This window comes from Phocoena sinus, chromosome 2 (assembly GCF_008692025.1).
Source record: "Phocoena sinus isolate mPhoSin1 chromosome 2, mPhoSin1.pri, whole genome shotgun sequence".
NCBI lineage: Eukaryota > Metazoa > Chordata > Mammalia > Artiodactyla > Phocoenidae > Phocoena > Phocoena sinus.
The window spans coordinates 63,826,159-63,851,661 of record NC_045764.1 but is presented as its reverse complement, the minus strand read 5'-3'; the positions used below and the strand labels follow the sequence as shown (position 1 = coordinate 63,851,661).

General features: G+C 36.3%; 1 protein-coding gene across 6 annotated transcripts in view; it reads right to left on the bottom strand.

The window, feature by feature from the left end:
* Positions 1-25,503, bottom strand: part of MYO9A (myosin IXA) — a 270,682-nt gene that overhangs the window by 150,048 nt on the left and 95,131 nt on the right. For all 6 annotated transcript variants that reach the window (XM_032622165.1, XM_032622167.1, XM_032622168.1 and 3 more), the window contains exons 12-14: positions 19,813-19,934; positions 13,576-13,717; positions 10,637-10,832 (exon numbers count right to left, since the gene is read on the bottom strand). In XM_032622165.1, the coding sequence (XP_032478056.1) occupies positions 10,637-10,832; positions 13,576-13,717; positions 19,813-19,934 (460 nt within the window). The remainder of the gene's footprint in view (positions 1-10,636; positions 10,833-13,575; positions 13,718-19,812; positions 19,935-25,503) is intronic.

Sequence of the window (25,503 nt, the reverse complement as noted above, 5' to 3'; positions counted from 1 at the left end):
GACTTGAGCCTGTGTCCCCTGCACTGGCAGATGGATTCTTAATCACTATGCCACCAGGGAAGTCCTCCTGCTTTGTTTTTTTTCCTCAGGATTGCTCTAGCAATTCTGGGTCTTTCATGGTTCCATATAAATTTTTGGAATTTGTTCTAGTTCTGTGAAAAATGTCATGGGTAATTTGACAGGATCTCACTGTATCTGTAGATTGCTTTGGGTAGTATTGCCATTTTAACTGTATTAATTCTTCCAATCCAAAAGCATGGGATATCTTTCCATTTCTTTGAATCCTCTTTTACTTCCTTTATTAATGTTTTATAGTTCTCAGTGTGTAAGTCTTTCACCTCCTTGGTCAGGTTTATTCCTAGATACTTTTGGTGTAATTTTAAAAGGTTTTCTGGGTTTTTTTTAATAAATTTATTTAGTTAGTTAGCTTTGGTTGCATTGGGTCTTCGTTGCTGCACACGGGCTTTCTCCAGTTGTGGAGAGTGGAGCTACTCTTTGTTGTGGTGTGCAGGCTTCTCATTGTGGTGGCTTCTCTTGTTGTGGAGCACGGGCTCTAGGTGTGTGGGCTTCAGTAGTTGTGGCACAAGGGCTCAGTAGTTGTGGCTCGCGGGCACTAGAGCACAGGCTCAGTAGTTGTGGCACACGGCCTTAGTTGCTCCGCGGCATGTGGGATCTTCCCAGACCAGGGCTCAAACCCATGTCCCCTGCAATGGCAGGCGGATTCTTAACCACTGCACCACCAGGGAAGTCCCAGTTTTTTTGTTTTTTTTTTTATACATTCCCTTTCTGATATTTCATGGTTAGTGTAAAGAAATGCAACTGATGGGGCTTCCCTGGTGGTGCAGTGGTTGAGAATCTGCCTGCCAATGCAGGGGACACGGGTTTGAGCCCTGGTCTGGGAAGATCCCACATGCCACGGAGCAACTGGGCCCGTGAGCCACAACTGCTGAGCCTGCGCGTCTGGAGCCTGTGCTCCACAACGAGAGGCCACGACAGTGAGAGGCCCGCGCACCACAATGAAGAGTTGCCCCCACTCGCCGCAACTAGAGAAAGCCCTCGCACAGAAACGAAGACCCAACACAGCCATAAATAAATAAATAAATTTATTAAAAAAAAAAAAAAGAAATACAACTGATTTCTGAATGTTACTCTTGTATCCTGCTACTTTGCTGAATTCATTCATTAGATCTAGTAGTTTTTGTGTGGGGTCCTTAGAGAGAAACTCTGTACTTTTAAACTATCACGCCCCTTGTTATCTCCCTGTCTGCCCTGAGCAAACACTAATCTACATTCTTTCTCAACAGATTTGCCTATTCTAGAAAATTCATATAAATGAAATCATACAGTATGTGGCCTTTTGTGTCTTATGCTTTCACTTCACAAAATGCTTTCAAGGTTCACCCATGTTACAGCATGTACTAGTACCTCATTCATTCACATGACAGAATAGTATTCCATTGTATGGATATACCACATTTTGTTTATCCAGTCATCTGTTGATAAACATTTGAGTTGTTTCTACCTTTTGGCTATTATGAATATATTGCTAAGAACATCAAGTACAAGTTTTTGTTTGAACACCTGCTTTCAATTCTTTTAAGTATCTACCTAAGAGTGGAACTGCTGGGTAAAACGTAACTACCAGGCTGTTTTACAAAGTGGCTGCACCATTTTAAATTTTCACCAGCAGCATGTGAGGCTTCCAATTTCTCCACATCCTTATTACCAACATTTGTTATTACCTGTCTATTTTATTGTAGCCATCCTAGTAGATGTGAAGTTGTACCTTACTGTGGTTTCAATTTGCAATTCCCTAATGACAAATTATATTGACCATCTTTTCAGGTTTTTTATTGACAATCTGCATATCTTCTTTGGAGAAATGTCTTTTAACATCCTTTGCCCATTTTTTAATTGGGTTATTAGTTTTTTACTACTGAACTGCAAGAATTGTATATATTCTAGATATATGCAGTTCTTTATTAGATACGTGATTTATAAATATCTTCTATCATTCCGTGAGTTGTCATTTCACTTTTTTTTAATATTTATTTATTTGGTTGCACCGGGTCTTAGTTGCAGCAGGCAGCCTCCTTAGTTGCAGCTTGTGGGCTCCTTAGTTGCGGCTCTCCAGCTCTTTAGTTGTGGCATGCATGTGGGATCTAGTTTCCTGAACAGGGATCAAACCCTGGCCCCCTGCATTGGGAGCGTGGAGTCTTATCCACTGCACCACCAGGGAAGTCCCTTCACTCTCTTAATAGTATCCTTTGAGGGCTTCCCTGGTGGCACAGTGGTTGGGAATCCGCCTGCCGGTGCAGGGGACACGGGTTTGAGCCCTGGTCTGGGAAGATCCCACGTGCCGTGGAGCAACTAGGCCCGTGCGCCACAACTACTGAGCCTACACTCTAGAGCCCGCAAGCCACAACTACTGAGCCCTTGCACCGCAACTACTGAAGCCCGTGAGCCCTAGAGCCCGTGCTCTGCAACAAGAGAAGCCACCGCATTGAGAGGCCCGCTCACTGCAACAAAGAGTAGCCCCCGCTTGCCGCAACCAGACAAAGCCCGTGCACAGCAACGAAGACCCAGCGCAGCCAAAAATAAATAAATTAATTAATTAAAAATAATAGTATCCTTTGAGGCACAAAAGTTTTTAATATTGATGAAGTCTAATTTATCCATATTTTCTTTGGTTGCTTGTGCTTTATACCTAATCCTGTCATACCTAAGAATCCACTGCCTAATCCAAACTGGGAAATGTGAATCCTCCAATTTTTGTCCTTCTTGCATTTCTGGATTCCTTTACATATCAATTTTAGGATTAGCTTGTCAATATCTGCATAAAGGTAGCTGTGGTTTTGACAGGACTATGCTGAATCTGTAGATCCAGTACTGCCATCTTAACTATGCCTTCCAATGCATAAACATAGAATATCTTTCCATTTACTGCAGTATTCTTTAAGCTTTTTCAACAATATTTTGTAGTTTCAGTGAACAAGTCTTGCAATTCTTTTGTTAAATTTATTAGTAAGAATTTTACACTTGTTGGTGCTCTTGTAACTGAAGCACGAACTTAATTTTGTTTTCACGTTGTTTACTGTTAATGTCTAGAAATACAACCAATTTTGCATGTTGACGTTGTGTCTTGCAACTTGAGCTCATTTTTTATCTCTAGTAGATTTTTTTGTAGATTCTTTAAGAAATTTTACATAAAATATGTCATCTACAAACAAAATGGTTTCTTCCTTTCCAATTTGGATGTCTTTTATTTCTTTTTCTTGCCTGATTACTCTTACCAGGATTTCCAGGACAATGTTAAATAGAAGAGGTAAAAACAGATATCCTGTCTTGTTTCTGATCTTAAGGGAAAAGTATTCAGTCATTCACCATCAAGAATGATACAACCTTTGGGTTTCTCACAGGTCCCCTTATCAGATTGAGGAAGACCCCTTCTATTGCTAATTTGTTCAGCATTTTTATGATGAAAAATATGAAAAGGTATTCATGTCTGTCAAGTGCCTCTTCTGTGTCTATTGAGGTGATGATCTGACCTTTGCTCTTTAGTCTATCAATGTGGTGTATTACATTGATTTCAGTTTTCTAAGGTGAACCAATCTTGCATTCCTGGGTATATTCCACTAGATAATGGTGTAAAATACTTTTTACATATTGCTGGACTCAGTCTGCAAGGATTTTGTTGAGGATTTTTGTTGAGGGATTTTGGTTTGTGGCTTTCATTTTTGTGATGTCTTATCTGGTATGCTGGTAATACTGGCCTCACAGATTGAGAATGAAAGTATTCCCTTTTGGAAGAGTTTATAAAGGATTGGTGTTAATTCTTCATTAAGTATTTGATAAAATTTATCAGTGAATTCACTGTTCCTTGGTTTGTGGGAAGATTTTTTTTCATAACTAATTCAATCTCTTTTCTTGTAGCAGGCCTTTTCAGACTTTCTATTTCTTCTGGAGTCAGTATAGGCTGTTAGCATGTTTCTAGGAATTTTTCCATTTCCACTAGGTTCTAATTTGTTGACATACAACTGTTAATAGTATGATAATCCTTTTCATTTCCATCAGTTCAGCAGCAACACCCCCCTTTGTTTCCCCAAATTAGTAATTTGAGTCTCCTCTCTCCTCTTCTTGGTCTGTCTACCTCAAGGTTTGTCAATTTCTTTTACCTTTTTAAAGAAGTACCTTTCAGTTTTATTTTTCTTTATTGTTTTCTACTCTATTTTATTTATTTCAGACCTACTTTTTATTATGTCCTTCCTACTGCTTGCTTTGGGTTTAGTTTTCCATTTTTCCCTAGAATCTTAAGGTGGGGCATTAAGTTATTGATTTGAGATATTCTTTCTTTTTTAATAGAGATAAATTTCTCTAAAGGAGAAATAAATTTCCCTCTAAGCACTGTTTTAGCTGTATCCCATAAGATATGGGTGTATATTTTCTTCTATTCATTTCAAATTATTTTCTAATTTCCCTTGTGATTTCTTCTTTGTCCCATTGGTTATTAAGAAGTGTGTTATTTAGTTTCCACATATACCGTAAGACATATTATTTTTGTTCCTCTTTTCTTTCATTACTCTCTTCTTTTGTGTTGAATAGATGTTTTCTAGTATACTATTTTAATATTTTGGTCTTTTACTATATTATTTTTTAGTTATTTTCTTAACAGATGCCAAGGGAATTAAAATTAGCATCTTAACTTACAACAATCTAATCTAGATTAAAAGCTACTTAATTTCAATAGTATATAAAAACTTTCCTCCTATATAGCTTCATTCCCTTCCTCCTTCTTTATGCTGTTATTGTCATGAAAATTACATCTTTAAAATGGCATGCCCTCCAAGAGAGATTTATAATTATTGCTTTTTCACAGTTATCTTTTAAATCAGATTGGAGGGAAAAAAAGTTACAAAATGTAAAAAATACATTTTTACTATCTTTTATATTTAACTCTATAGCTGTCTTTAATGGTGCTCTTTATTATTTCATGTGCTTTTGAGCTACTGTCTAGTGTCCTTTCATTTCAGCCAGAAGAACTCCCTTTAATATTTCTTGTGGGGCAGCTAGTAACAGTCACTCAGGATCTGTTTATCTGGGAATGGCATAATTTCATCTTGAAGGATAGTTTTAGTAAATACAGAATTCTTGATTGACAGTGTTTTTTTCTTTCAGCACTTTGAATATGCCAAGTTGCTGTCCTCTAGCCTCAATGCTTTCTAATGATGAATCAACTTTTAATCTTACTGAGGATACTTGGTGCATGATGAATCATTTTTCTCTTGCTGCTTTCAATATTCTCTCTTTACCTCTAGAGAGTTTAATTACGATATATCTAAGTTTGAATCTCTTTGAATTCACCCACCTTGCAGTTTGCTGAGCTTGCTAGATGTGTATATTAATTTTCTCATCAAATTTGAGAAGGTGTTGGCCATTATTTCTTGAAATATTTTCTTTCCCTTTCCCTCCTTTCCTTCTGGACTCTCAGAAGTTTATATACCTCATGGTGTCCCATAAGTCTAGAAGCTCTGTTTATTTTTCTTCATTCTTTATTATTCCTGTTCCTTAGCCAGATCATCTCAACTGATCTGTCTTCATGTTCACCCGATTCTGGCTTCTGCTTATTCAAACTTGCTGCTGAACTCTTCTACTGAATTTCTCATTTCAGTTATTGTACATCTTTTTCCACTTCAAAATTGATATGTGTGTGTGTGTGTGTGTATGTATAAAATTGATATTTTCCATTTGGTGAGACATTGTTCTCATACTTTCCTTTTGTTCTTCAGATATAGTTACCTTTAAGTCTTTAAATATATTTAAAATAGTTTAAAGACTTTGTCTAGTAATATCAATGTCTGGATTTTTTCAGGGGTAGTTATATAACATGGCAACTCTGAAAATTCTCTTCCCAGGATTTGCTGTTGTTGCTGTTTCTTACAGTTGCTTCTATTTGTTTAGGACTTTCCTGAACTAATTCTGTAAAGTTTGTCACAGGTGACCATGGAAATCTCTGCTCAGTAAGCTTAAATGTCAGCTACTGATTGAAGGCAGATATCTTTACATGCCTGAAACCACTAATTCTCCCAGTTTTTGTCAAGGGTCACTGAGTGCGTATGTTGGTGCATACCTTCAACACTCAGCTAGGAAGTTTACAACTTAGCCTTGCCCTGCTTGCACAGAATCTGAAGGTTATCCTGAGGTAAGAAATCAGGATATCCTCAGGTCTTTACTGAGCATATGCATAGCCCTGGGCACGTATACAGTCCTATGCATGTGCATAGCTATCTAGATTCCCATGAATATATGGGAACTTTTCATAGCCGTTATGGAAACCTCATTCTCCAGCTTTTCCTTTCAAATGTTTTGGTTAGTTTTTGCCCCAGCTGTTATCTACTGCATCAGAGAGTTGCAATGTTCAACAACTGCTTCTGACTGTTTTGGACAAAACCCCTAGGTAAAAGGTTATTCATACTGGGCAAGCTCCAAGTCAGGTTAAAAGATAGCCTTGTAAGTGGGGTCTTCCAGGGAACTACCAAATAAGTTGAATATTCTCTGGGAATGGGGCTTTGAAGGAGTGCCAGCCCCCCTCTATTCCCTCCAGGGGTTGTCACACTGCTGATTTTCATTGTGCTTCCAGGCTATTGATTTTCAAGGCTACCGTAGAGCTTGGGAGGGAGGGAGGTGAGTAGTGCAAGTTAAAACACTACAAAGTGCACTGTCATTATCAATATTCAGCCTTTTTTCTTGTATATATATTTCCCAGATTACTGAAGGCCTTTGATGAATTCATGGAGCTCCAGCAAAGTTATTCTGACAATTTTTGCAAGTGTTCTTGTTGCTTTTATGGAAGAGAGAACTTTCAGAGGTCCTTACTCTACTGTTTCATTGACATTTAATCTAAAACCCTTACTCTTAATCACCACACCATAGTGCCTGATACGGAATTGATTTATAAGTAATGGTCAGGGTTTTGTTTCTTAACAAAAATGCTCTTAATTGTCTTAAGTACTGGGTAGAATTATGGATAGAGTACTGCATAGAGATCCTAGACCCTGTTTAGGTGATATCTAAATTAGTTTTAGTACCTGGTCATTTCTGGAAATAGATGGTCACTGGAATCCTTCTCCCACTTGCAAAAACAAATGGGAGCACATTAGAGTTACGGAGTCCATTGTGTGGAATGGGGAAGAGGAAAAGTTTATGTGGGAACCATTAAAGCTCTCTATCTGCAGACACTATATGAATGGCTTCAGCTTTACTCCCTGTAGACTAAGGAACCGAATGACACTTTGGACTCTCGTTCTTGCCTCTTTTTTTAAAATTAATTAATTTATTTATTTTTGACTGCGTTGGGTCTTTGTTGCTTCGCGCAGGCTTTCTCTAGTTGTGGTGAGCGGGGGCTACTCTTCATTGTGGTGCGCAGGCTTCTCATTGCAGTTGCTTCTCTTGTTGCAGAGCATGGGCTCTAGGCGCGTGGGGTTCAGTAGTTGCGGCTCGCAGGCTCAGTAGTTGTGGTGCATGGGCTTAGCTGCTCTGCAGTATGTGGGATCTTCCCGGACCAGGGATTGAACCCGTGTCCCCTGCATTGGCAGGTGGATTCTTAACCACTGCACCACCAGGGAAGCCCCTCGTTCTTGCCTCTTATGCCAATGCCACAGCTGAATTTGCTGTCTCTGCCTAGCCTTTTTAGATGGATTAAAATTCCTCTTTGGCTATACTTGTATGTAACTCCAAAAGAACAAAATAAGCATCACTGCATTCACATCTGCACACTGTATAACTCATGGTCAAGTTATGATCTCCCCTGTTCTTTCTAGTCCAGGCTCTTTCTTATTCAGGAGGAGTAAAACAGAGGCAAGGTGGATGCTACCACTGGAATACCTGTACTCCAATATCTCACTGCTGACCAGAAAAATCATTACCATTTTTAATTCCACCTCCCAGCAGGGCCAACATGTACCTTCACTCAGACTGCCTATTTATATGACTCTACTAAGAACATTTTATGATTTCCTGATAACCTGCCCCAGCTATAACATACCACAACTATAACAAATTTATTCTTAAAAGGATTAAGTTGAATTAATTTTTATTTAAAGACCTTAAAATGGCACTGTGCCCTCTAATTTGAAAGTCTATAAAAAAGAAAAAATAACAGTCAAAAGTAGATTTAAATTTGATATTCTCATTTGTGCTCAGTTGGCTTGATGAAGAAAAAGATTTTTTTGGTTCACCATCAAGGTATTTGTTGACAATCAGCTAAGAGTCCAGTGAAATATCTTATTTCTTAAAGGAAGTGAAAATATATTACACTTCTGCAGTCTACATCTTCTTTCTTCATTAGAAATATTATCTTTGGCCTCTTCTTACTCTCATTCAAGATCTGAACTGGGTTACCTTCTGCCTTTCATATATTCTACTTCTGCTTAAATAATCTCCAATCCCTGTTTCATGTTGGTATGTTTGCATACTACTTATGGTCATTGTAAGAGTTCTGCATCTACTACTTAGTTCATTTTCACAGTTACTGTTAGTTTTTGTTTTGCAATACTACAATGTTCTAATTTTATAATATCCGTTTATCCGTTATCACCAGAAAACAGCAGGTGGTAAGTGGTGCAGAGGGAGGAAAAATGCTAAATTTTGGCACTGACACTAATATGCTGTAATACAATTATTCTCTGTAACAAACCTGTTCAGTCACTTCCTCAAAATGCAAATGAACTATCGTTTCTCTTTTTCTTGATAAAAAGTAAAATTTTAAAAGTTTATGCAAGGGGGACTTCTAGCATGTTGGTAATATTCTCTTTCCTAACCTAGAAGATAGTTCCAGGGGTGTTTTCACTTTGTGATAATTCACTGAGCTATATGTTTTGTTCTGTGCACTTTTCTGTATACATGTTATATCCTAGTATAAAAGAGTTTTCAAAAAGAGTTTATTATGTGGAAGCTCTATGCTGGCCAGAAAGCAAAACTAGATTAGAAAACAAGAAGAATCTAGAAATTATCAAAGATAATTTCAGTTGTTGATCATTAGTAGCACTGCATGTCTTTGTACTAATTAATACTAATATACATAGAACCAGCTTTCACAAATAATATTTTAAATGCCAAAGTAACATTCAATGTGAATAACTTTTACAGAATGCAATGTATTCAACAGTAAATATAAGAAAAGTTTCTTATCTTAGTCAGTTACGTCTTAGCAGGATATGTATCAATTTTCAAAATTTTCATAATTGATAAAGACCACTGTAATAAATAAGAATGCATCTTAAAAGAAAAAACTTTTCCTTAAAGCTTTTTGCTGGTAACTGTAGTCAATAATATTGCAGTACTGTACATATTTGAAAGTTGCCAAGAGATTAAATTGTAAAAGTTCTCATCACAAGAAAAAGTTTTGTAACTTTGTATAGTAATGGATGGTACCATTTTGCAGTACACACAAATATTGAATCATTATGTTATATACCTGAAACTAATATAATGTTATATGTCCATTATACCTCAATTTAAAATTTTTTCAAGCTTTTTGCAAAGATAGCCTGTTAGAAATAATTTTGGCAAAGGCAAAGCAGTTTTAAGATACTCCTTTTATTTAAAAAAAAAAAAACTATAGTTCTCTCCAAAAAGGCCAGTTTGCACACGTTATAATCTGAAGTACAGAAATGAAATTCAATTAGTTTTGCCTCTCATTTTAGAAATACAATCTCTCAAATATTTTATTCAGTTAAAATACATAAAAGCTGAATTTAAAGTTTTACTGCTAGTGCACATGCCCAAAAGCCCTATGAGTAAGTCTAGGAGTTCTGAAAGCACAAAATGTGTCCTCCTGCACTTCTGCTGAAGCTTCTGGGCAAAAAAAATTATTTTAAATAATTACATATGTATTAGAATATCCTCACTATGCAGCAATGGTCTGTCTAAGGCTAGAGCTACAGCAAGCAACAGTGTCATTTCAAGTAGGTAGCAAGTGCTTTAGAGATGCTCCTCTCACAGAATGTAAAATGAGAATATTTTATGATTTAAGGAGGAGACACACAAACAAAGTATCCTGTTTTATCCATTCTTAACTTTTAAAGTAAAATCCAGCTAACTGACTTAAGTGTAAGAGGAAAAGAAAATTAACACCTCATAAACAGATACTTTACATGTATTATCTGATTTTACCCTCATAATATTGAAGGCAGTATTACACTCCAAGAAAAACAGCTAATAGTCACAAAATCAGTCAAGAGAAGAGATGACAACTGATTACTGAAGTTGGGTTACCCCACTATACTATACTACCTCCATCCTAATTTTTCTGCCTCCTGACTTATGCTTCCACATTATGTTTCATTTGTAGTAAAAACTATGACTTAAGAAGAAAACAGAGAAAAATATCAATATTAAATTCTATATAATTAAATAATAATTTCACTTTTTGTTTAAAAATCATACCAATGTCTGAATGCCTAAAAAATACCAGGTGCTTTACACTCATTATTCCTATCAGTATTTATTAATAAAAATGTACCAACATATATATACACACACATACACTCACCAGAACTCATTAGATCTGAAACATGATGTTAGGGCAGGGTAAGAAAACAAACAGAAGCATGGTAGAATACTGATGTCTACTGCTTACCAGTTTTTCTCTGAATGTGTCTTTTCCCAGCTTCCCTGAAAGCAATAACAGCTCTGAAAAAAGCTCGGAGAACTGCCCAACGGAAAACAGCTACAGGATCAATTCCAATCATCCCAGAGATAAATGCATTCTTGCTACTTCTCAGAAGAGCTACAATGTCAGGGCGCATATGATCTGTATTTTTTTCCCGGAAATCCTACATGAAAAAAGTACCAGTGTTACTTTTGAAAAAATTATTAAACCAAGAAGATAATGGGTGACATATATGAACAGTGGTTGAATAAGGCTATAGAAGTGACTTCTGTTTTAGGCAGCTAAAGGGACCAGATAGATATCCTCAACAAAGTCCCATCTGACCCTAAAACTATTTAATTCAAAAATTAATTTAAATTAGAATGAGCATTCCACAAGCTTATTGCAGCTTGTTAAACACTGGTCAGGGAAAGACTCTCTACAGGACTATCACATAAAATGACACGAGAGTTGAATAACAAAAAGGAGCCAGAAATGAGAAGACCAGGAACAGCATTTCAAAGGGAACACCTACTACCTATAGGTGGCAATGAGTTGAACAAGTTAGCAGAAAACTAGTAAGACCAGGGGCTGGAGCATTCTTGGCAAGGGTGAGAGTGGTAGAAGAATAAGCAAATAAATAGGCTATGTAGGCTATGTAAGCCTGAACTAGGAGTTTGGGTTTTATTCAAGTGTAAAGAAAAGCAACTGGAAGGATAATGACATGAGCTAACTGGTGTTTTATAAACATCACTGGTTGCTGCAGAGGGAATGAACTGTACAAAGATGGAAAAGGTAGGCCAGCTATTGCAGTATTCCAGAAGAACTGAAAGTGACTTGGACTACATTGATGGTACTAGTTAGTGGAAAAGGAAAATGGTTATCATATATGGGATATGTTTTAGAGGTAAGGACAAAGGACTTGGTGGATTAGGGCATGGTGAGTGAATAAGGAAATTAGGTTAACACCTATATTTTGGGTTTGAGCAACAAAGTGGATAGAGGTACCATATACTGATATGGAGATGACTAGAGAAAAGAGAAGGTATAAGGATAGAAAATGAGGATTATGAGGTAAGTTTTGTCCAAGTGAAGCTTGAGATGCTGAGAATAATGATAATAGCAAGTAACACTTATTGAGAGGTTTCTAAGTGTATGGCACACTTCTAAGCATTTTACATGTGTTGTCTCATTGATAAGTTCATTTCATCACCTTAACAACTCCTTGAGGTAGATGATATTATTATTCCTATTTTATAGATGAGGAAAGTGAGTCATAGAAAGGTTAACTATCTTGGCTCCTATCACACAGTAACTGGAAGAACAGAGGTTCAAACTCAGCCACTTATAACGAGTATACTATGTCTGCATACAGACATCAAGTAGGCAGATGGATGTATTTGTCTAGATTCTTACAGAGATTTCAGAAAATGCATTTGGATATCATCAGCATACAGATTTTCAAAGCTGGATAAGATTACCTAAGGACTGTAAATAGTTAAAACCACCTGTCAGTGGGGGTTGGCGATGACAGAACAGAATAAAACGCGTTTAAATACCCACAGAAAGATAGGGAGGGCAAGAAGCTTAACACTCCTGGAAGAAGGTCCCAGACTGATATGCATAGTCTAGGCATTTGACTATAACCACACCCAGATGGAAGGATTAAAACTTGGTGAGTAGGGCTTCCCTGGTGGCGCAGTGGTTGAGAGTCCACCTGCCGATGCAGGGGACACAGGGTCGTGCCCCAGTCTGGGAGGATCCCACATGCCGTGGAGCAGCTGGACCCATGCGCCATGGCCTCTGAGCCTGCATGCCCGGAGCCTCTGCTCCGCAGTAGGAGAGGCCATAGTGGTGAGAGGCCCGCATACCACAAAAAATAAAAGACACATGGACCCCAATGTTCACTGCAGCACTATTTACAATAGCCAGGTCACAGAAGCAACCAAAATGCCCATCAAAAGACGAATGGATAAAGAAGATGTGGTACATATATACAATGGAATATTACTCAGCCATAAAAAGGAGGAATGAAATTGGGTCAATCTGTTGACTTGTGGATGGATCTAGAGACCGTCATACAGAGTGAAGTAAGTCAGAAAGAGAAAAACAAATATCGTATATTAACGCATGTATGTGGAACACAGAAAAATGGTACAGACAAACCGGTTTTCAGAGCAGAAATTGAGACACAGATGTAGAGAACAAACGTGTGGACACCAAGGGGGGAAAGCCGTGGGGGGGTGGGAGTGGGGGTGTGATGAATTGGGCTATTGGGATTGACATGTATACACTGATGTGTATAAAATGGATGACTAATAAGAACCTGCTGTATTAAAAAAAAGAAGTTTCAACATATTCATTAGGAGTACAAGGTCACAAATACCCAATGGTACATGATGACATGAACTTTGTCAGGTCTAATGGATGTAGAGAAGAGAAAAATTCAACCAACTACATAGATAAACTAGTGGATTTAAGACTTACTGATGGTAACTATTCTTTCAGATCTAAAAAGGCTATTACAATTATGTAATAACCTATATGGGAACCATTTTGCTGTACACCTGCTGTACAACTGAAACTAACATAACATTGTAAGTCAACTATACCCCAGTATAAAATAGAAATTAAATTTAAAATAAAAATTAAATTTTAAAAAATTAGAAAATAAAAAACAGAATATAAATAAATAGACTATTACATACAGAATGGGCTGACATCAATTTTAGCTGCAGGAGGAAACAAACAAAACCATCTTCTAATGACAGCAGAATACTGTAAAGTAGAGTATGAATTTTAGTAGTATCCTTAAACTATCTCCCACTGTATTGACCAACTACAAAGAAGGTAGTGTGACAGGGATGGTGATATAGTTAAGAACACTCCTCTGTCCTAAAGGCATATTCAGTGATAAATTTACTCACCTTTATCCCGTATTTCACTTTCCCGGCATAATGCTTTATGATAAAAGCAGGCTCCATCACAGCTGGAAATTCAATGTAAGAATTCTCTTCATGTTGATGCTTAAATTTGTCCAGCAGTGTTTGATTTGTAGCCTGTGGAAAGCTGAATTAAAAATAAAAACAAAAACACTAAAGAAAGATGCAGCAGCTAATACAGTAGTTTTTTAAAATACATTTTAATTACATTTCCATCTAACACATTTAGCAACTCACAGAGAGTTTTCACTTAAATAAGTTCTCATAACAAGCTGAAAAATGAGTAAAACAAGAACTGGTATTCCTATTTTGCAGATGAGAGCTCAAAAGTTGTGATTTGCCTAACTCACACTTTGCAAGTGGCAGAAGTGAGAAATTAACTCAAGTCTTTGGATATTTAGCTTACGTCACAGTGTGCTGCACTACCATAAAACCCAAAGAATAACAAAAACTAAATCATATGTTGCTTGGGGTCAAGAACTTGCAGTAAGGGAATGATATCTCAATTTGGACAGGTCCTTTAAATCACTGTCATTTTTTGTTTTTTCTTCATGTATGAATCAAGTAGTAATTTTCTTACCTACACCAGTTACTGTATAGCTTTATATTATATCTATTATTATTTCAAATATACATCAATGGGTTTATACTCACTGATGAGCATTTCATATCTGGGAATCAGTCAAATAATATTAAGAAGTAACTACATAATAGTACAGGCATATAAAACTTCAGAAGAGAAAGAAATCTCTAGTTGGGCAATGGAAAAGTTCACAGAGGATAAAGGAGGCAATTAATTATGAGCTAGATGTTAAAGGTTGGGTAGGAGTTTCAAATACAGAAAATAATCACTGACAAATAAAAAGGACATGGCAAGTATCTTTCAGAGAATAGTTTTATTTAACAGTAGCTGAAATAATGAAAAATAATGTGACATGAGATTGTAAAGTTGCTGAATATGATACCTAATGCATAAAAATGATTCTAAAATTAAAACGAAAATGGTTAATTACATAGTATGTATTGGAATCAGGAAGGAGAATGATCTTTTTTTTTTTTTTACATCTTTATTGGAGTATAATTGCTTTACAATGGTGTGTTAGTTTCTGTTTTATAACAAAGTGAATCAGTTATACATATACATATGTTCCCATATCTCTTCCCTCTTGCGTCTCCCTCCCTCCCACCCTCCCTATCCCACCCCTCCAGGCTGTCACAAAGCACCGAGCCGATATCCCTGTGCTATGCGGCTGCTTCCACTAGCTATCTATTTTACGTTTGGTAGTGTATATATGTCCATGCCACTCTCTCATTTTGTCACAGCTTCCCCTTCCCCTTCCCCATATCCTCAAGTCCATTCTCTAGTAGGTCTGTGTCTTTATTCCCGTCTTACCCCTAGGGTTCCTCATGACATTTTTTCTTCTTAGGTTCCATATATACGTGTTAGCATACGGTATTTGTTTTTCTCTTTCTGACTTACTTCACTCTGTATGACAGACTCTAGGTCCATCCACCTCACTACAAATAACTCAATTTCGTTTCTTTTTATGGCTGAGTAATATTCCATTGTATATATGTGCCACATCTTCTTTATCCATTCATCCGATGATGGACACTTAGGTTGTTTCCATCTCCTGAGAATGATCTTTGATATCAGACAGTCATTGCTTAGATTACCAATTCTGTCTGTGACAAGCTAGGTACAACCTTCTTTAAGAACTGGTTTGTTAATACATAAAATGAGTAAAATGAGGTAAAACAGTGCTAGCAGAATTAAACACTAGTTAAAAACACCTAACACTAGCTGACATCCTATAGGGATGACATAAATGTTACCTACTTTTTTATGTTGCCAACACTGCCATTTTCCTAGACAACTAGGCCTGCTTTTGCATTCAAATACTATCCCATCCTCAAAATATCTCGACTCTCTAGGCTCTTCCTCTCCTATCCAGAACTCTCAGCCATTCTAGAATGGATTACAACTCTTAAACAATTTCAGAGAGTACCGCAACAGCCTCTACAGTAGCCTCAGCGATTCTAATTTTACTTTGTTTCATGTCACCAAATGGAACTATCAAAATAAATTTTCCTACAATAGTGTTAATTGTGTGCCTCTCCTACTCTGGAAAACTGGAATCCAAGCTCCTAAGCCTAGACCAACCCAACCTCTGCAAACTTACCCTTCACTACTCCACAGCAGAATGCTTCTTTTCAGGAAGGATGCTCACCTCATTGTCTCTAGGTAAAGGTTTATTTACCTTCTAATCCTCTGAGTAATCAAAAAGCTTATGATTTGCTTTTCTCTTACTTTTGAATGGAGAAAAGAAATTTTGAAAGGAAGGAGGACAGATATGAGAACAATTTTTATTCCAAACAAGGAAAGATGGAAAGAAAAACTCTCCACATGTCCTGCATTCAACAAACATTTGTGGATACATACTATATAACCAAGCAAAAGGGCTTGGAACAGAGTCAGAGTGGACACTGTGCATTTCAAAGCTCTTCAGCTAGTGTTCCCCAAAGGCTACCTGCAGGGGCAGCCTTAGAGTAGTGTTTCTTTGCATATAAGAAGTACCTCTGGGAGCTTTCAAAAATACCAATGCCTGTACCCCATCTCCTGTGATTCTACTGAACTGATGCTAGACCAGTGTAACTGATGTAATAGTACATCAGTACTATTTAGAAGTTTCTCCAGGTAATTCTTATGAACAGGCAAAATTGATAAAATGCTGTCCTAAATGAATGCTCTGATCTTAACTTCAGTTTGTTAAAATGCAGATTCTGATTCAAGAAATCCGGGGTGTAGGACTTCCCTGGCGGTCCAGTGGTTAACACTCTGCATTTCCAGTGCAGGGGACACGGGTCTGATCCCTGGTCAGGGAACTAAGATCCTGCATGCCGTGCGGACATAAAAAGAAAAAAGAAAAAGAAATCTGGGGTGGAAGTATGAGACTCTGTACTTCTAACAACAACCTTCAAGGTGCAGCCAGTGCTGCTGTCAGCAGATCACACTAAGTACTATAAAAGACTGATAACACTCTTAACTTTGCTTACACCATTCCTCCTTTCTAAATTCCACACTGCATCCTTTAGAATCTAGTTTATAAAACGTGAACAGCCAGTAGATAGCAAAGACAAGATTAAATAAGACTTCTAACTTCCAACCCATGCATCTAAAGCACTACAAACACACTGAATGAAGCAGGAACACCACTAAGGATATATTTCATATAATGTATTCCCCACAGAACAAAATATTTTTAGAGGAAAAATACTCAAAATGATTCCCAAAACACCTCTTCCTAAATGAGACTAATTTATTTTCAACCTCTCTTTGTAGGTACATGACAGAGGGAAAATATTTCATGCCTTTGCATCTTCTGGAGTGTTAAAGCATAAAGACAAAGCTGGTCCATTTACAATGGGAGTTAATAATAGGACTGACTGAATGACTTATAAAGAAAGGAAAGTAATACTATGGTTTATTAAAAATTTTTATGGAGAACTAATATAAAAGCATAATTGAAGCGATAATTAAGAGATTATTCAGTCCAATCTCCTACCTACAATAATACCCTGACAGATGATGCAAAATAATTACTATAATGGGAAATTTTATTACTTTATGAAGCAGTTGCTAATCAGCTCTAATGATTAGAAAGTTCTTCCTTATATTGAGCCAAAGTCTGTCTCCCTGTAATTTCTGGCCATGTGGCTTAACCCCAGAAGCTTTTGGGTAACAGCAAAGAGGTGCCATTCTCTTCATGGGGTAATACTTACATTTATGTGAGGTACCAACTAACCAGGTAAAGATGGTCTTTATAAAATAAGATGTGCACTCAATGAAATTTTGCTTAAAGAATAACAGACCAGACAAAACCCCTTTGCTCTATTCATGTTTTAATTATATATCCACTAGCTCATTTGCTGCTCACAACCACCATAAGATATACAGCACACAGCATTATAATTTATCATCATCATTTCCTTTTTGCATGAAAGAAAACTGAGGACCAAGGATATTAAGAGATTTGCTAAGGGGAGTTGGAATACAACCCTGAAGTTCTGACTCTACAGCCTAAGTATTATGGTGAAGCAATACAGGACAATACTTCAAAGCACATGCTTATTACTCTGCTCTCTGTATCTACGTGTTTGTTTTTGTTTGGTTTATTCATTTATTTTGTTTTCGTTTGTTCATTAGTATTTTATATACCAGAGGGGATGGGGCAGGGGGGAAGGCAAAATTGGTAAAAGGGATCAACTGTATGGTGACAGAAAATAAATTTTTGGTGGTGAGCACACTGTAGGGTATACAATAGTAGAAATATGATGTTGTAAACATGAAATTTATATAGTGTTATAAACCAATGCTACCTCAATAAAAAAGGAAAACAAAAGCTCAGGTTAAAAAAATAAATAAATAAAGCTTAGTTAGAAATACCTGGAGTCCAGGTATTTGAATTTGAATATTTGAGTTTGAATCTCGAGTCCATCGTTTACTACATATATGATCTTTTTCTCGATTGCTTAAACTTTCTTGTTCTTTTACCATAATATAGCTCAAACAAAAAGAACTGCTTATCATTTCAATATCTACCATAATGGGTCTCAACACTAAGTATCAAAAATCACCTATGACGCTTTTCAAAATAAAATACACCAGAAGTAAGGTATGCAAGCTGAGTTAAGAACTAATAACCTTACAGCTGTATAAGAGACAGTGTATGTTTCAGGACATATAGAGCAATACAAGAAACTTTCACGACTTTGGACACAAAATTAAAATATTTTTTGTGTTGGCTGCATTTTAATTCATTTAGATTAATGGAAATAAATGTGATAGACTGGTGATAGAGTGGGTAGATGTAACTGTTAGCAGTCTCCTTTCCAATATATTTTGCATTCTGCTATATTACTTTATAATTCTATGTAGCAATTCTGTGTTTATGGCATATTAACAGGGTGACATATAACTTACCATATATACCAGGATATTCTGAGAGTAAAAGTAGGCACCATTAATAACTAAAGTGAACAACAGGCATAAACTTTAGATTGTCCCACACAAACCTGGTATATAGTCATCCTATGATAGTAAATGCTTAATATTTTATATTGTAGTTTAATGAGTATAATATTAAGCTAGGAATCAGGTGAACTAATTCAAGTTCTAAATATTTTACTAAAGAGTCACAGAAAACCAACACATACCTCACCACTTTGGTTTCTCCAATTCTAGATTTGCCATCTCTTAGGATAATTAAACTATAAATAATACTTTATAGAGCACTGAGAACACTCTGGAGGATGCTATAGGAAGCTTTATTTCTGAAGCATACATATAAGTTTAGTACATTGAACAGTGTTATCAAGGGATGGCAAATATCTAGCATATGTTGCCACTTAAAACCTGCACAGCCATGGCAGATATCACAAATCTATTATTATCTTCTCTTCTGCAAAACAGGAAAACTGCAAACACACCTCATATATAAAACTTTTTTTTTTTAAGAGGACTGAATAGTCAAAGATATTAAATTGAGCTGGTAAGTTAATGGGCTTTATGTAAGTTATACAGGCTTAATTTGGTACTTGTAAATAGCACTAAGTAGGCCTTCTATCTATAATTCTCCAAGAGTTAAGACAGCAGGAGGATTTAGAAAGACCGTTTTTTTTTTTTTTTACAATCAGTTAATTTACCACGTAAAATTGCTTTAAATGATAATGTGTACAGATTTTCTGTTCAAATATTCAATTGTAAACTTCTTGTTAAGACTGTTATCTTTCTATTGCTTTTGTATGGAATGACACTGCAAATAAAAAGGACCTTTAACTGGGAAAAAAACCCTTTTTTTTAAGTTAATTTTTATTGGCATCTAGTTGGCAACTAGACGCCAATAAAAATTAAAAATAAACCCATTCTTAAAACACACATACACAAACTTAATTCAAGAAGACAGGAACACAAAACAAAAAATAAATATAAACCAACAAATCTAACATCAAAGTGACTCTGTAGAAGAAATCTGGAAAAACTCAAGGAAAAAATGAGTTCTATAGTGAAGTCCATCCAATTTTTTTAGAAACACGCACAAAAAAGCCATACATGGGAAACTTTGGCTCTTTACTCAATAATGTTAAGAAGAAAACGTAGGGCTTAAGAAGACATGAAAAGCCCAAATGGCCAATAACAAAACTGAAAAGAATCATACTCACTTGCTTTCTTCATCCAAAAGATGCAGCAGGCCTGTTGGTTTCTTGCTAATAAGATTTATGCAACAGGTATTATCAATATAATCTATATTGTGCCAGCTGATACCTTCAGCTCTATATTCCTCCTAGGAAGTAACATATTAACAATATATTCATCTTGCAGAAAATAACAGGAATGTGAGAATAGGGACTAAAAAGCTTTTACCAGGATTAAAAGAATAGTTTAAACTTTTAAAAATCACTGATCCACACAATGGAAGAATGTATAAATTTCACTTGTATAAAATCTCGATATAGGGTATGTCTGTTTTCTTTTAAAAGTGCATGCAACCAAATTTTCTGGTTAGAATCCTATTTGTGATTCCACTCAGATGAGAATTTAGGGCTGGATTTGTTTTAGCCACACTATCTGATGACTGCACTAAGGAAAAATATAAAATGAAAAAGCCTAATTTCTCCCACACAACTCTAAGCCATCAAAAAGAACTGCTGGATCGTCAACAATGAATTTAATGAAACAATGTCTGGGAAAAGTGGAAAACTATCACCTCCAGTGATCACTGATATAAATCATATGGAATTCATACACACTGAACTTCAGCAAAATAAAACTCTTACAACACCTTTCAAAAGGTGGGGGCAGGGTAGTTTCCCAAATTTCAAGACTAAATAACTCAAAGCTCACATACTAGCAACTATTTAGAACTCTCTTATGAAGCCCCCATTGGTCCTTCCTCAATTTCTATACTAGGAAATCTTCTTTTATTCATGTCTGTGATGCTTTAACTTCTAAACTGTCAGAAAGATGCCCCTGAGCACAAAGAAGTTATGTTTCTACACTGCACTGATATTTAGGCAACAAATACATATCCTGTTCATCTGATGGTTTTAGTATTCACTGATTACACTTGCACACTTCTCTACAAATATGGTGGTTTTGTGAAACAGTGACTTTGTAATTTTATCATTCTTTCCGTATTATCATTATCCTGTAAAGAAAAAGTGGACCCTACTATAAACTACAGTCATTCTAATTGGGAAAGGTAAATGCTTAATTCTTTCCTCGTAATTAACAATTTCACAAGTAAGTAATGCTATACAAAGGTCACCCCCAAGCAGTGGTAAGAAAGTCTTTTCCCTATTCTTTTTCAGAGCATGGATAAAAAGCGTACTAAATAGTACGAGCATATGGATTTTTATCGACATTACTAGCAGTCCAAAATCCTTTCTCATCCCCTTTTCCCAATGATGATTCAGACCGTCTTGCCCAAAGTTAACTATTATCCTAATTTCTAATAACATTGATAAGATTCACCTGTTTATAAATATTATATAAATAGAATCATATAATACATATTCTTTTCATCTGGCTTTTTTTCTTTTACTCAACATTATGTTGTAGGATGCACCTAAAGTTCATTCATTTTAATTGCTGTAGGGCTGGGGTTGTGGAGTACAACATTTGCTCATTTATGCATTGTCCAGGCTACTTTCTCAATGTAACAGCAGAGCTGAGACCATACGGCCCCCCAGACCTAGAACACTGATTTGTCTGGTCCCTTTACAGAAAAAGTATGCCAAAATCGGCTATGGAGATTAAGTCTCAAACTTTAATATACAACAGAATCATGTGGAGAGCTTGTTAAAAACAGAAGGCACAAACCCAGAATTTGTGAATAAGTAGGTATAGGGTGGGATCCTATATTTGTATTTCTAAGGAGTGCCCAGGTGATGTCAATGGTACCAGTAGGGTAGGAGAAGAACCACTCTTTGAGAACCAATGCTGTTGAGTATTTATATAAAATGTATTCACCCATTTATATACTATTAATAGACATTACACTTATTTCCAATTTCTGGCCATTCAAAATAATGACATTATGAACATTTCTATATAAAACTCTTGTTGAACATTTATATACATTTTGAGCGTGAAACCACAGGCTTATAAACTACACATGTATAACCTCAGAAGATACTGCCAAACAGGTTTCTAAAGTGGTTGTATCAATTTATGCACCTACCACCAGTGTAATGGGACTTCCCGGTGCACAGTATTTCTCTAATACTTGTATTGTCAGACTTTTCCATTTTAGTCATCCTGGTGAATGCTTAGGAATATTTAATTATGTTTTTAATTTTATTTTCCCTAATGACTAGTAAGTGAAAAATCTTTTCCTATGTTTACTTCCCATTTGGATGTTCTCACATGCCTGTGTTCCTGATAAAAATTCTTAGAAAACAACCTTGCCTTGTTCTCAGTCTTAGGAGGAAATCATTCAGTCTATTTCCATTAAGTTTGACATTAACTGTTGGTTTTTTTGTAAATGCCCTTTACCAGGAAGTTCCCTTCTATATGTACCTAGCTTGCTAAGGGTTTCGTTTTGTTTTTAACAAGAATGAATATGTAAATTTATCAAATGCTTTTTACATTTCTACTGAGAGCACCATGAATTTTTTCTTTTGTTTTGTTAATAGATGAATTAAATTGATAGGTGGTTAGATGTAACATGCAACAGGAAAAACACCATTTGGTTCTGATGTATTATCCTTTTATATATCTTGCTGGATATATATTTGTTTAGAATTTTTAAGTCTACATTTATGAGTGAAATTGACAATTTCCACTTCTAATAATATCCTTCACAGATTTAGAAAGCAATGTTATCCTGGCCCCAAAAATGTGTTGAGAATTGTCCCCTTTTTTTCTATTCCGCATAAGAATTTATATCAAACTGAAAATAATTCTTTCAAAGTCAGCAGAATTCATCAGTGGTGCCATTCTGGCTTTCAATGTTCTTTATGGAAAGGTTTTTAATTACATATTCAATTTCTTTAATAGTTCTAGAGTTAAACTTTGTATTTCATCTGTGTCAGTTTTGAAAAGTTTTTTCTCATATCATTTAATAAGGCTTACAGACATGAAGCTGTTTAGTATATCCTACTATCTTTTTAACATGTGTAGGATACACAATTATGTGGTCTTTATCATTGGAATTCTGGCTATTTATATCCCTCTCTGTCTCTCTCTCACTCCAATTTCTTAAGGGTTATATCAATGTTATTAGTCATTTCAAAGTATTACTTTTCACTCTGTTGATCCTCTCCCATAATATATTTGTTTTCACTTTTATTTAATCTTTTTTTTCTTTATTATTTCCCGCTTTCCACTTTCCTTTGGTTTAGTTTGCTGATCTTTTTCCAATTTGTTAATCGTTGCTCTTCAACCTTAAAATCTTCTAACAGCTATAAAATTTTCCTCTAAGTAAATCATTAGTCACACTTCTTTAGTGGCTCAAGTGCACCTTTAGTCACAAGTTTTAATATGTAATATATTAAGTTCAATATATTTTCTAATTTTTTTCAACTTCTAGGCTATCTAGAAATTCATTACTTAATTTTTAATCATAAAGTATTTTCTAGTTATCTTCTTGTTGTTGGTTTCTGATATAAATTCATTATTGTACTGAGATCTGTGTGATTTCAAAACTGTGAAATTTGACCCTTGTTTTATGGTCCAGTATATAAGCAAATTTTGTAAATTTGCAGTTATCTATATATGTCAGATAAGTATTTGCCTTAAAAATCTTCTATATCCTTATTTGATATAGGCCTCAGACCCAGGGAAATTGGCATTCTGACATCAAGGGCAGGCAGAACTAGGTACCCTCAAAAGCACCCACCCAGGCTTCCCTGGTGGCGCAGTGGTTGAGAGTCCACCTGCCGACGCAGGGGACACGGGTTCGTGCCCCGGTCCGGGAAGATCCCACATGCCGTGGAGCAGCTGGGCCCGTGAGCCATGGCCACTGAGCCTGCGTGTCCAGAGCCTGTGCTCCACAACGGGAGAGGCCACAACAGTGAGAGGCCCGCGTACCGCAAAACAAACAAACAAAAAAACACACCCACCCAATTCTCTGGGTGCTTTACATCTTCTGTATCCTTACCAATTTTTTGTCTAATTGTTCTATCAGCTATTCAGCAAGGTATGTTAAAATATTCCACTAAAATTGCAAATATATATTTGTTTTTAGTTTTATCAATTTCTTGTTTTATATACTTTGAGGCCGTATTATGAGGTACCTATAAATCTGGAATTGTATACTTTCTGATGAACTGATCCTTTTAGTATTATCAAATACTCCTTTTTTATCTCTAGCAATGCTTAAAGTGTGATACTAATACAGTTATATCAGTTCTTTTGTTTTTGTTAAGGCTTGCTAAATCTTTTTCCATCCTTTTACTTTTAACCTTTCTGTATGCTTATATTTAAAGAGTCTCTCTTAGAAGGAACGATTTAGTCTTATTTTATATTCAGCCTGACAATCTTTGGCTTCTAGTTGGAGTAATTAGTCCATTTATATTTAATGCAATTACTGGTATTTGTGGGATTAAATCACCATCTTACCATTTGTTATTTGTCCTGCTTTCTTGTTATTGCTTTTATACCTCTTTCTTGCTTTCTTTTGTATTACTAGAGTTGTTTTTACTTCACTTGCTTCCTATATTAACTTGAGGGTTTTATATTCTTTTATTACTTGGTGGTTATCGTAAAATTATAAGACACATTCTTAACTGATCAATGTCTAACAGAGAAAAAAATCTTCTATCACTTGGCATTTAATACAAAGATATTACAATACCTTAAATTCTGTATCCCTTCCTGAATTAAATGCTATTGTACTCACATGTTTTAGTTCTACAGACATTAAACCACAAAAGATATTTTTATCTTTGTCTAATTTTGTTAAAATTCATTTAGATTCACCCACTTTTTTACATTGTTCATTGCTTTTCATTCATTCCTGCAACTCTGAGTGACAACAGGAATAATTTAGTTACTGCCTAAATAACATGCATGAGTTTTAAGGAAAATATCCCACTGTCTTCTGGCATTCACTGTCTCCCCTGAAAGACTGACTTCCAATCTTATTGTTGCTTCTTTTTTTTTTTTTGCTGTACGCGGGCCTCTCACTGTTGTGGCCTCTCCCGTTGTGGAGCACAGGCTCCAGACGTGCAGGCTCAGCAGCCATGGCTCACGGGCCTAGCTGCTCCACGGCATGTGGGATCTTCCCGGACCGGGGCACAAACCCGTGTCCCCTGCAACAGCAGGCAGACTCTCAACCACTGCGCCACCAGGGAAGCCTTTATTGTTGCTTCTTTAAAGGTACTGTTTCCCCCATCTCTGGCTGCTTCTCAGATATTGTTTTCATTGGGGTTTTTTTTTTTTTGGCCGCATTGGGTCTTCATTGCCGTGCGCGGGCTTCTCACTGCAGTGGCTTCTCTTGTTGTGGAGCATGGGCTCTAGGCGTGCGGGCTTCAGTAGTTGTGGCACAAGGGCTCAGTAGTTGTGGATCACGGGCTCTAGATCACAGGCTTAGTAGTTGTGGCGCATGGGCTTAGTTGCTCCATGGTATGTGGGATCTTCCCGGACCAGGGCTCAAACCCGCGTCCCCTGCACTGGCAGGCAGATTCTTAACCACTGTGCCACCAGGGAAGTCCCTGTCTTTGTCTTACTGTATGGCTGCCTTTGTTCTTATCATGTTTTGTATTCTTAGGGCTTCTCAAATGTGTGCTTGATGAAATTTTTTTGTTTTATGTTTTAAGTTTTGGAAAATTCTCAGCCATCACTTTTTTCAAATACAGCTTCTATCCTATTCTCTCTCTTTCACATACATCTTTCCAGAATTCCTGTTA